The sequence below is a fragment of the Castor canadensis genome, chromosome 7 (assembly GCF_047511655.1).
Source record: "Castor canadensis chromosome 7, mCasCan1.hap1v2, whole genome shotgun sequence".
Classification (NCBI taxonomy): domain Eukaryota; kingdom Metazoa; phylum Chordata; class Mammalia; order Rodentia; family Castoridae; genus Castor; species Castor canadensis.
In genome coordinates, this window is record NC_133392.1 from 107,688,223 (window position 1) to 107,700,336 (window position 12,114).

The 12,114-nt window shown below is 41.8% G+C and overlaps 1 protein-coding gene across 1 annotated transcript in view; it reads right to left on the bottom strand.

Annotated features, from left to right (window-relative positions):
• The window catches only part of Il23r (interleukin 23 receptor), a 67,795-nt gene extending 63,648 nt beyond the window's left edge, over positions 1 to 4,147 (bottom strand). The window contains exons 1-2 of the mRNA XM_020182445.2: positions 3,968 to 4,147; positions 2,165 to 2,267 (exon numbers count right to left, since the gene is read on the bottom strand). Of these exons, the coding sequence (XP_020038034.2) occupies positions 2,165 to 2,234 (70 nt within the window). The 5' untranslated portion in view covers positions 2,235 to 2,267; positions 3,968 to 4,147. The remainder of the gene's footprint in view (positions 1 to 2,164; positions 2,268 to 3,967) is intronic.
• Positions 4,148 to 12,114: the final 7,967 nt, after the last annotated feature.

Below are 12,114 nucleotides of genomic sequence, written 5' to 3' on the forward strand. Positions count from 1 at the left end.
AGTACTGCTAAAATAAATTAATAAAAAGAAAAAAAAATCATGGGGGTGAGGAGTGTAGCTCTGAGGTAGATTACATGCTCTAGGTTGGGACCCCAGCACTAAAAATAGTCATTTTTAATAAAGTCAAATGACAATGAAATGCAATATTAATTTGAAATTCACAACCAGGAAAACATACCAGAGGTTCTGTGAAATTTATTATAGACTTTTTCTGAAAACACTTGTATTAAAGTATCTTTAAATTTTATCAAAAGGTCATATCAAAAGGTGACAAAGGACAATTTTTTATGTTAGAAGTCCTTTGTCTTTGGAATGCAAGGCTTAAAGAGTTAACCTGTCATATAATATAAATATAGTTGAATATTTCCATTCATGCAATGAACATTTATGTATAAATTATAAATGTATAAATGCTGAAGTCATGATGAAAATAATTCCATCATCATAGGGAATGAAGTCAAAGACATGAAAAGAAGTTTTAAGAAAATATCTGGCTGGCATGATGATTCACACCTGTAATCCTAATACACAGGAAACTGAGGTAGGAGGATCATGAGTTTGAAGCAAGCCTAGGTTACATGACTCCCTGAGAAAGAAGAACGGGGCAGGAATTGAGAGAGAGAGGAGGGAAGGGGGGGAGGGAGGAAGAAAAAGAAAAGAAGGAAAAAAGGAGCTATTTGTGCTTACTTCTGCAGCAGGATACTAAAATTGGAACAATACAGCATGGCCCTGTGTGAGAATGACACACAAATCCTAAAGAGTTCCGTACTTAAAAGAAAAGAAAAAAAATCTGGCTGCTTCAAATAAGTTCATCAATTCAAGTTCAGACAAAGTACCCTTCCAACCCCTTAAAGAAATACGTGAGTACTGTCATGGAGCCATTTTGAGAACACAAATTTTGTCAACAGAGTAAGAAGACTTCAGATTTGGTCAAATGTTTTGGTTTTCAAAAGAAAGAAGAAGCCCAGAAAAACTGGACCATTGAGCTTCACAATCCTCAGGAGTGAAGTAGGAAGACCATGTTTTCCAGAACAAAGAAAAAAACTCAGTGATCAATAGGCATCAACATAGATTGTGCAGGGGTGAGTCATAGAAAATATCAATTTCCCTTTGAAATGGGGTTATTAGATTGGCTAGAGAAATGCATAACAGAGTAACTGTTTTGTTTCTATAAAGCTATTGAAAAAGAGTGACAACATCTCCACCCAAACTTGGGGATGTTAAAAATAATCGCAGCTGATTGAAAACAAATTCAAAATGGCTTCCTGGAAGTTGTCTAACGCCCCGTCACTGGGCCTGTCCCATTCTCTATGCTCTAGACTGATCCCTTGAATGAATGTGCACAAGTCCTCCTTGCTGGTTGCTGAGTCCAGAAGCATGGAAAGAGCTGGTGTCTTACTTCCCCAAAAACTTCTGGGGTAGCTGAGGAAGGAAGCGTCTAGGATCTCTTGCTGGAGGGGTCCTACTCCTGCTCCAGAATAATTGTGTCCCAACCTTTACCTGAGGATTTTGCTTTTGTCACTACTCTGAATAACCTGGTCATTCAAGGTCTAAACCTTGCCTTCACCTTGCCTGTGACTGAATTCTTGCCGCCTTCCAGGATACCATTGTCTCCAACAGAAACCCTCAAGTGCCAACTGCTGCCCTGTCTGAACTTCCCATGATCCCCTTCTTGGGTTTCTTATGTCTGCCTCCCAGAATCTGGTCTTCGGAACAGGGCCACGTGTCTGTGTTAATGATGAGCAAGGTGTGATAACATGGTAGTATTGTACAAGGTCGCCATGAGGACAGAGGGGCTGACTCGGGGCATGGCACATAGTAACCATCAGTAAGTTCTTTGCAGAATTGAATTAAACTCAACCTTCTGATAGGTCATCTAACAGTTACAGAAGTCCAAAAGCACAACATACCACTTCAAAGTGACAAGTTTCTCAGTGGAAGCATTCCACTGAGACTTCGAGGGCTGTCCATCAGAAAGTAATCCTTATTTGGAGGGAGGTTGGACCATTTTTATTTCATTCCATATCATTTTTATGTACACATATTTTTCCTACCTTATAATTTTGTGTTCTCCAGAGATCCTAGCATGAAGCCATAAAGATAATAGTCTCTCGATATCTGATTTGTAAATAAAAGATACAGACAGATACACAAAATCCCGTACCTCCATTGCACCAGCTAAAGAGCAGGTACAGAGCTACTACCACATCCAATTGAATCGTAACCTGATTCATGCCCCAGCACAGGAAAAAGCTCTTTGCTTCTCTCTGGAAAAAAACACAAAGAAATATTTAAGTTGTAATATTTGAGTGAAATAATAAAAAGCTTTACAATTTTTCTTAACTATTGTCTTTTTTTCCTGTGGCGTTGAGGTTTGAACTCAGGGTCTCACACTTGCTAGGCAGGACTCTACCACTTGAGCCACTCCACCAGCCCCAATTATTGTCTTTTTTTTTTTAATCAAAATTTATTTTATGTTTACTTTTTAGGCACTTTTTTAAAACCTTTTTTTTTATCATTGTGCTGGGTGGGGGTACATTGTGGCACTTACCAAAGTTCTTACAATGTATCAAATATATCATAGTTGAATTCACCCCCTCCACAATTCTCCTTTATTCCCCCCTCCTCTCATTCCTGGAACAGTTTCAACAGGTGTCATTTTTCCATTTACATACTTGTGTACATAATATTGGTACCATATCCACCCTCCTACACCATTTCACATCTCCTCCCCCTCCCACTGGCACCAACCTCCCAGGCAGGACCTGTTCTGCTCTCCTAGTCTCTGATTTTGTAAAAAAGAAAAGAAGATAAGAAGCCATATTTGTTTGCTTAATATAGCTCTACAGGGAGTTTCCTTGTGACATTCCTATATATATATGAACCCAAATTGGTTCATCCCCTCTGTTTTTCTCCTTTCCACCTTAATCCCCTTCTTATGGTGATTTCAACAGGTTTAAAAATTCTATGTTCATTCTTGTTTAGGCAGTACATCAACCATATTCACCTGCTTAACTTCCTTCTTTCACTCTCCCTCTCTCCCAGTTATTGTCTTTAATGGGAAACTTTGATTAGGAAGAAAAGGAGGGAGGGAGGTACAAGGAAAGGAATGGAGGGACCAGGGCAAATAATGTCCCTGGGATGTGAGGAGGTACAATAAGAAGGACAAAAGAATGGAACTTTATTTCCTTCGAAAGTCACTATGAATTCTCTTAGGAGGTCATTTGACCCACATTAAAATACAATTCCTCCTGTCCAATCTCTCTTCAGTCAGCTCTTCTGTCTGCGCTGACTTTGATGATTCTCCTGCTGGCCAGAGTTACACACACATATCATGTTCTAGAAATACCAGTTGTTGATGAACAAAACTTGGGCAAAGCCCCAAATTTCAAAACTCCCAGAGGAAAAGGATACAACCTGAAGAAAAATGAAAAGAGAAAAACAGAGCCCTTCCATCTTCGAGCCCAAATGAAACACGGTATAGAGTTCCACACCACACTGTTACCAGTGTGCAAATGGCGTTAGGCTATTCTGTTAATCATTCACTTCCATTATGCAATAATCCACTTGCCCAGTAAAGAGCTTTATCCAGTTACTGCTTTTGTATCCTTCAGTAGAGCCTAAGCCTCTCACACAAAACAACTTCAAAACACATGTGGCTTATCAAATAGCACACAGGAGCTGATAACATTTTTCAAAACGGTCCTGTGGCTTAGAGGTGCAGACAGCCCTTTCTTAATTTGTCAGCAATGGACCTCCTCTGTATAGTAAGACACATGCCTATTTAAAAGCTAACTGCTCACCTAACAGAACATAAGCAATAATAATTATTAAAGTAATGTCACAGGCAGCTTTCACACAACTACTGCATGCAATAACCCTGAGAACGTCTAAGAGAAAACATTGTGGCCTGAGCATTTCTAGAAGGAGCTGAAGCTGTGGTTCCTTGGACCACTGTGCTCTTTACCTTCCAGCCTGCGGACAGTGCATAATTCCAGCTCAGAGATGCTGCTGCCTGCGATGGCTGGCTGTCTTCTCTCCTCACTGTCCACCTGTCAGTGAGCAGTTCAGATTTTCTCTGCGAGGCAGATGGAAATGTCAGCAGAGCCCTGACCTACATTTCTGATTCTTAAAGAGGAACTCAAAGTGTCCATTTCGAAATGACTGACTCTCGTGTCACTATTTGGGAAAACCCAAACTACTGAAAGTGAACTTCCTAGTCAGGTCTGCCTTTCTCATCTACTTTATAATTATTTGTCTCATCCAAGAAGTAGAGCATACATTCATGCTCAACTCGACAACATTTTTCACTCCCAAAGTACAATACTTGGTTTTAGTGTTCAACCAGCATTGATATTGCTTATAACTCGGTTTCGTTATTAGTTTTCCAGTTTTGAGGCATAATTGGAAAATGAGATTGTATATTTTTATGGTGTATAGCACAATGACTTGATACATTTTGTGAAATGGTTTCCACAATCAAGTGAGTTAACACATCACCTCACATTGTTAGCTTGTTTATTTTTGCTTGTTTTTTGAGACAGGGTCTCACTTGTAGCCCAGGTTAGCCTGGAGCTCACTGTATACCTTGGGCTGACCTAGAACTCTCAATTCCCCACCTCAGCCTTCTGAGCACTAGCAATGTAGGTGTGTATCACTATACCCAGCCATATAAGCAATTTAATTAAATTTAATATAAGCAAATTTAATTTAATTTAATTTAATTTAAGTATTAAATTTAAGTATAACAATTCACTATTGTTAACTGTAGTCACCATTCTGTACATTCACCCTGGACGGTGTTCATCTCATAACCTGAAAGTTTGTACCCTTTGATCAATATCTCTCCTTCCTACCCACTCTGTATCTCTAGCAGCCACCAGTCTACCCTATGTTTCTATGAATTCAACTTTTTTACGTTTTACCTGTAGGTAAGATCACATAGTGGTTGTCTTACTTTGTTTAACTAATTTCACTTAGCATGCCCTTGGGGTTCAGACATGTTGCAGATGACAAAATTCCCCTTTTCAAGGCTTAATAATATTCTACTGCATAATATATAGAGAACACAACTTTTTATCCATTCATTCATCAGTGGACCATGTCTTGACTATTATGAATAATGTTCCAATGAGCATGAGAGTGGAGATGTCTCTGTGTGGCACTGATTTCATTTCTTTTAGGTATATAACCAGAAGAGGGAATGCTGGGTCATATAGTAACCCTATTTTTAATTTTTAGTAACTTCCATATTGTTTTTCATGATAATGGTACGGATTTATGTGCTCACCAACTGTGTATAAGGATTCCCTTTTCCCTGCACTCTCACCAACACTTGTTCTTTTTAACAACAGCCACCTTAACAAGGTTGAGATGATGGCATTGATTTTGATTTGTGTTCTGATGATTAGTGAAATTGAGTACTCTTTCATATACCTGTTCACCATGTGTTCTCCCTTCCTTCCTTCCTTCCTTCCTTCCTTCCTTCCTCTCTCTTTTGCTCTTTCTTTCTCTCCTTACACAGCTTGCTCTTCCCTTTTTCTGACTGATCCCTTGCTAAACAGAAGCATTTTAGTTTGATGAGTCACACTTTTTAGTTTTGTGTTGTTGTTCATGCTTTTGGTGTCTTATCTAAAAAATATCTCTGACAGACAAATGTCAAGAAGGTTTCTTCGATCCACTTAGAGTTTATTTTTGTGAATAGAATATAAATATATTTCTTAAGAAAAGACAGTTTTACTGTGCTGTTGATCATTCATTTATTCAACAGATATTTTTGAGCACTTTGGATACTCTGGCTGTTGCTCTGACATTAGGATATAATGTCAATTACCTATAGAGAAGCTGGTGTATTATTTATTTACAGCAATTAACTCACAGACCAACTCCTTTGAATTACTCTTCATAACTTAACAGGATTCTATGAGCAAATACAAATTTACCAAATGGCTGGTTTATAATAGACCCTGGCCATGGGCCTTCAGGTCACACTTTCTCTCCCATCCCCTCTGTTTTACACACACACCTTTGCACAAAGTATGCCCCCTTCTATTATAAATGACAATTCATTTGCTTATTTCTCTACAATAAACTTCCTGACATCAGAAGCTCCATACTGTCTTTCAATTTTTATATCTTTAGTACCTGGCACATTGCAACACTCCAGGGGAATGTTGACAATGTTCCTGAGCTCTGGCTCATTCTAGATAACAAAGTCAGACTCTCTGTGGGTAGAAGCTGGGTATTGATATTATCTAAAAGCCCCCACCCAGATGATTATAACAGGGAGCTGGGCTGAGAAAAACCAGACACATGAATAAGGGTCTTTTGGAAGGCCACACAGAAGACATGGCTGTCAATTGGGACTTAATGATTAGGGACAGTTTCCCATGCTGTGAAGGAGAACGCATGGGAAGCTATTTCACCTATGGAGAACAGAAAGATGCTTGAAGGTGGAAAGTTGTTTCTCTGAGTTGAGAATAGGCTTTACACGGAAAATGAACTCAGCGGCAGCTTGAAATCATCCTTATGTTCCTACTAATGGCTTAACCTTTAAGCTTGATGGCAAAGAAGATGCAGTAAAGATTGGAGAAATAATGCAATCAGATGGCACTTTCAAAAGATAATTCTAATTACTCTGTGGAGAATTGATTAAAAATGAACAGTCCCTTCAACTGGGTACAGTGGCTACTTGTGTAAGGGGAGCAATGACAGAGGTGACTCCATTTTGAATGAGACAGGCATTTTAGAAACAGATATGCAAAAGGGACATGAGAAACAGTTTCTCACAAAAGTAACAAGCCTCTCACCAAAATAACAAAATGCAGCTGCAAGACCAGGGCCCCAGGGTCAGGGTGAGCTGACCAGACCTTCTTGGAATGCTCAGTTCAATAAGGAGAGGGACAGACAGGTGGCTGAGTTCAGCAAGAAGCTGACTCAGCGCCAACCAATCAAAATATAGTTCAAGGTGGACTAGTTGGACCTATGCCAGTTAGTGCCCTATATTGTCTCCTAGATTCAGCCATAGTTTGGCTTAGCTCTTTCACTAAGTCCCACTCATCAGGGTGCTTTCCTATCCTTTCAGTGAACTTTGTGCTTGCTTTACTCTTAACTCCTGGTATGTGACGTGAACTTGCTTTAACTCTTATCTGCTTTTCTGGCACCTTCATTCATGACTGCACCAGGATACAAACCCAGGGAACAACAATCAACTGCACCAGGATACAAACCCAGGGAACAACAATCCAGTTTGGTATCACTTGGAGGCAAAGATTGGAAAGACCATGGTTCGAGGCAAGCCCAGGCTTTCGAGGCCCCATCCCAACCAATGGTTGTGCACATGGGTATGTACCTGCCATCCCAGCTATGTGGGGAAGCACCATGGGAGGATTGTGCTCCAGGCTGGCCTGAGCCTGAAGTGAGACCCAGGGTTCTATCACCAGCATCATAACAAAAGGACCTTTGTTTATAGTTAAGAGATCTAAAATAAGATCTCTTTGTTCAACCTCCACTGGAAACTTCCCTGATGGCTAATTCAAATATTTTTACATGTCTGTGAATGACCCACAATGAAGTGCCACGAGTATTGATTTCAGGTTTACAAATAAATTTCACCTAGTAAGCAAATCTGCAAATCCATAATTCATAACTAATGTGATCTAGAATTTCATATGTAATTAGTTTGACCCCATCCACTGATCAGGAAGCATCACGACCCTTTGTCTGGACTGCTTCCCCAAAGGCAGGGCTGCTCTCCGTGTGTTCCCATGGGAGCCAACGTTAAATTTGTTCTAATATAATTATAAATTATGCTCTATTTTATTTTCCTGGAAAAGAGTGACTAAGTATAAGATGCATGAGCCTGAAAATACATATTAAATTTTTAAGTATATTTTGAGTTCTTATTTGTATAACACTACATGAGGAAAAATACATCATAACGTAATATTTCAGATTTTTTTCAGCTTTAAAAAAATATACTTTGAGGATCTTGAAGCCAGCACAGAAGAAATTAGGACTGTAGTCCTTGTGCAATTGTGTTTTTCTATAGATTTATCTGTCTGTTGCGGATTGAAATATTTCCAGTTTCCCCATCCAGAGGCCACAAACATCAAGCTGTATAGTAACAGGCTACTGAAAGGGGTTTGTCTTAGCCTGTTTGGGCTATATAGCAAATTGCTTAGGCTGGATAATTTATAAACAGAAGTTTGTTGCTTACGGTGTTGGAGACTGGGAATTCTGAGATCCAGGTGCCAACAGATTCAGTGTCTGCTAAGGGCTCTTTCGCTTCTTAAAAAATCGTGTCTTCTGTGTGACTTCACACAGCAGAAGTGACAAACAATCCCTCCCTGCCCCCTTTTGTAAGGACACCAAGTCCATTCACAAGGGTACCCTGCTTATTACATAGTCACCTCCCAAAGGACCTACCTCTTGGTACCAACACATTAGGCATTAGATTTTCAAATGAGTTCTGGAGGGAAACAAAAGTGCAGACCACGGCAGGGCTCCTCAAAGGGGACTGAGTTGGATCTCCCAGTTGAAGAAGAATGGTTTGAGACCAAGATGTGTTGCCCAGTAATTCCACCCTTCCAGGGAGCAGGCCTGGAGCATCCATTCTGCCTCAGGACCCAGATACCATAAGCGGGTAAGAGTGGATAGTAGACAGGAGTAGACTGTTGAACCCCTAAGTGGTAACTCAGTGAATCCATGACCGAACAGAGGTGGGGAACCCACCAGCTTTATATGAGAAGGTGACACGGCATCTCCAGCATTTTGCAGGCCTGGTGTAGGGCTGCTAATCACAGTCGTGAAGGGGACTAGGACACTTGTCCTGAATGTGTGCTGGCATCACAGCACACTAGCTTTGCTGAGATTACTGTCTCTTTGACGTGATGTCAGTGGCGGGAGGGCCCAAATGCTATGGTGCGCACAGCTCCCCAACCTGGCACATCTCGTTAGGAAAGCCTACTGGGGAGGTTGAAGACTTAGTGCCCTAGGGAATAAGAACTTGTGGATGGATGGGAACTCCAGATGAGGGAAGGGCAGAGAGGCAGATGGGGGCTCAGAGTTATTGGTTTCCAAGCAGAGAAGATGGTGACAGCAACTTCTAGAGGACAAAGGGAAGTCCCCCAATGCACAGGTATGCTCAGGATTGACCCCTTCCACATAGCTGCACGATTCTTGATAGGTGGAATGCCATGGAACCTCTCAGTCCCTTTCTACACTTGTAGAAAACAGGTGCTCCATTTAAACAGGTTTCCTGTACATGGTGGGTAAAAATGTGGCTGGAATGACCCCTCACTCCCTGCCTTGGAAAAGATTCATATCTTCCTTCTTTTTTGCACAATCATAAATCAAACCAATATGAAGGCATTGTCACTAGAAAGAATTGTGGCTCACGCCTGCAATCCCAGCTACTCAGGAGGCAGAGATCAGTAAGATTGTGGTTTGAGGCCGGCCTGGGCAAAAAACGTTAGCAAAACCCCATTTCAATCAATACCTCAGCATGGTGGTGCATGCCTGTCATCTCAACTACTAGGGAGGCCACAGGTAGGAAGATCACCATCCAAGCCAGCCAGGCAAAAATATGAGACCCTACCTGAAAAACAACTAAACCAAAAAGCACTGCAGGCATGACTGTAGTGGCAGAATGCCTGGCCTAGCAAGCACAAGGCCTGGAGTCCAATTCCAGTACCACCAAAAACCAAAAAGACAACTCAAAGAGAGGACGGGAGGGATTTTTCATTGTTTGGTTTTCCTGAATCAAGTAACAGGAGCTTTGCTGTTGTAACCAGAATTTTAGGCCCCAGGCCCAGTTCCAGGAGTTCCACCTGTCAGAGCTGGCCTCTTGCCAATTACCCCAAATAAAGAGATGAGTAATGGTGAGGGAAGAGAAAGGAGGCTTATTGACAAGACAAGGGCATGCCACAAGAAGAGGCTATGGAAGCACTTTGGTCCATCTTTGGGGTACAGACACGGCTTTAGGTTTAGAGAGAGAAAGAATTGGGGCAAGGGAAAAAGCTGTACATAATTATGAAACAGTCCTGGTCAAAGTGTGGCCTGGTTGATCATTACGTAGAGGTTCAAGAGATGTGATTATTGCTGTCATCACTTGAGGAGAGCAACCTGGTCAGGATAAGCAAGTCATTGCAGCCTGGCGGGTGGTCTGTCTTACTGGTACACTACTGTTCCTTTCCTTGGGGCCATTTCTTTATCCCTCCATGTGATCTATCAGTCCTGTCCTTCCTGCATTCCAAGGTGGCTGCAAGGTAGCTACAGAGAGAACAACTAGGTGCAAAGAACACAGGTACAAAATGGAGGCAGGGATACCATGCTTTTCTCCTGCTGTTAATTTGTGGATCCAAGTGAAGACTCAGTGCTTTTTAGCAAAAGCAGTTTCTTTATACCGTGTTATATGATGAAACAAGTCCCCAATTCCTGGCAGAATAAAACTCTACTTCATAGATGTTTTATTAACGGCGCTGGTGCAATCTGTATCAGAAGACTTCCAAACAACTTTGTATCCCACCGGGAAGCATCCATGGCAGGACACTTGGGTGTAAATGGAGTTTATTAAAAGTTAGGGAAGGGGGGGTTGGGGATTTAGCTCAGTGGAAGAGCGCTTGCCTGGCAAGTGCAAGGCCCTGAGTTCGGTCCCCAGCACCGAAAAAAAAAAAAAAAAGTTAGGGAAGGGAAATACAAAGGGGAGCACAGTGAGGCCCAGGTGGAAGCTGAAAGCTCAGAATGCAGCTCTTCAGGTGCTTTAAAAACCTACAATAACCTATGGGAAGGGGAGAGCAAGAAGATTCCCACCCAATAACTCATGATTGGGGAGGAGCATGGGTGTTTCCCAGCCAGGTGAGGGTGGGTCCTAAGCCAAAGCATGGTTAATCTAAGATTTAAAAATTTTTTTCTATGAGTTCTGAAATTCCCCTAGTTCCCCTAGTTCTGAAATTTCTCAGTTTGACTGAGAAAGAGTTCTTTAAAGAACCAAGAGAGAGGCAACAACACGGACATGTCGAAGCCCCCACACATAGAGGGTGAGAGATGAAAAGCCGGCTGTGACTTTGGATGGACAGGTACCCCAAGTCACTCCTCATGCCTCCTGAAGACAGTTTCTGTACAGGTGGCACTCAGTGAAGAACCTATTTTTCTCTCTCCAATATCCCACAGACTGCGTGTGCAATAGAAGTGAAGACTTGTTCTGATAACTGAATGGACCATCGTGCCCTTCTCTTGTCATAGGTCTAACAAAGGGGTTACATGTTCACTCATGGAGGGCCTTGGATGTGCGAGCACACTCTGCACTGGGACTGTGACTAGAGGGTCATGTTAATGGCTACCAAGGACCTTGAAGTGGCAAAGAAGATTCTGAGGCAGGCCAGGACACGGAAGAAATCAGGACTCTTAAAACATATGTGACTTAATATTTCAGATTGAACATTCTCTCTCTCTCTCTCTCTCTCTCTCTCTCTCTCTCTCTTTGCCTTCTTTTCAATTGCAAATATGCCTCAGCCAAGGGGCAGCTGAAACCACCACTCTAGCCTGAAGACCACCCAAACTCCTCCCCACTCATGGATTATTGGTGATCAAGAAATGCTCAGGTGAGACCTCTCCTGCAGGTCAGGTTTTTATAACAGAAAGTTCTCTCTCTGCTTCTGCCTCATCCTGGCCCACCATGGCTGTTGGTAACTTTTCCCCCGACCCTTGATAAACTTTTGTGATCACCCTCGCTCCATCTACATAACTTACTTGGATGAATCCAGGTAAGATATAGAATTTGGATTTTCTGCTTTCCAGTGACTACCACAATTCTACCCAAAAGTTACAATGCAAAAGAATAAAATGCTCATGGAAAGATATGGAAATAGGGAAGGGCACAGAGAGGAATGCAGAGAGACCTCAGGTCTACACTTTTGCAAGCTCCATGTCTGTACGATGGAGCCAGTCACTGTGGGTCAGTGATGCAGATTTAGTTTCTTGCCTGTACTCTAGTGTGAACTGACATTTGTGACTCTGAACTGGAGTTCAAGGTACCGGATCTCTCTTTCTACTGCCTTTGCTGCCACCAATGGTTGCGTGTCCCTGTCATATCTGCTTTGCCTCACAAATGGT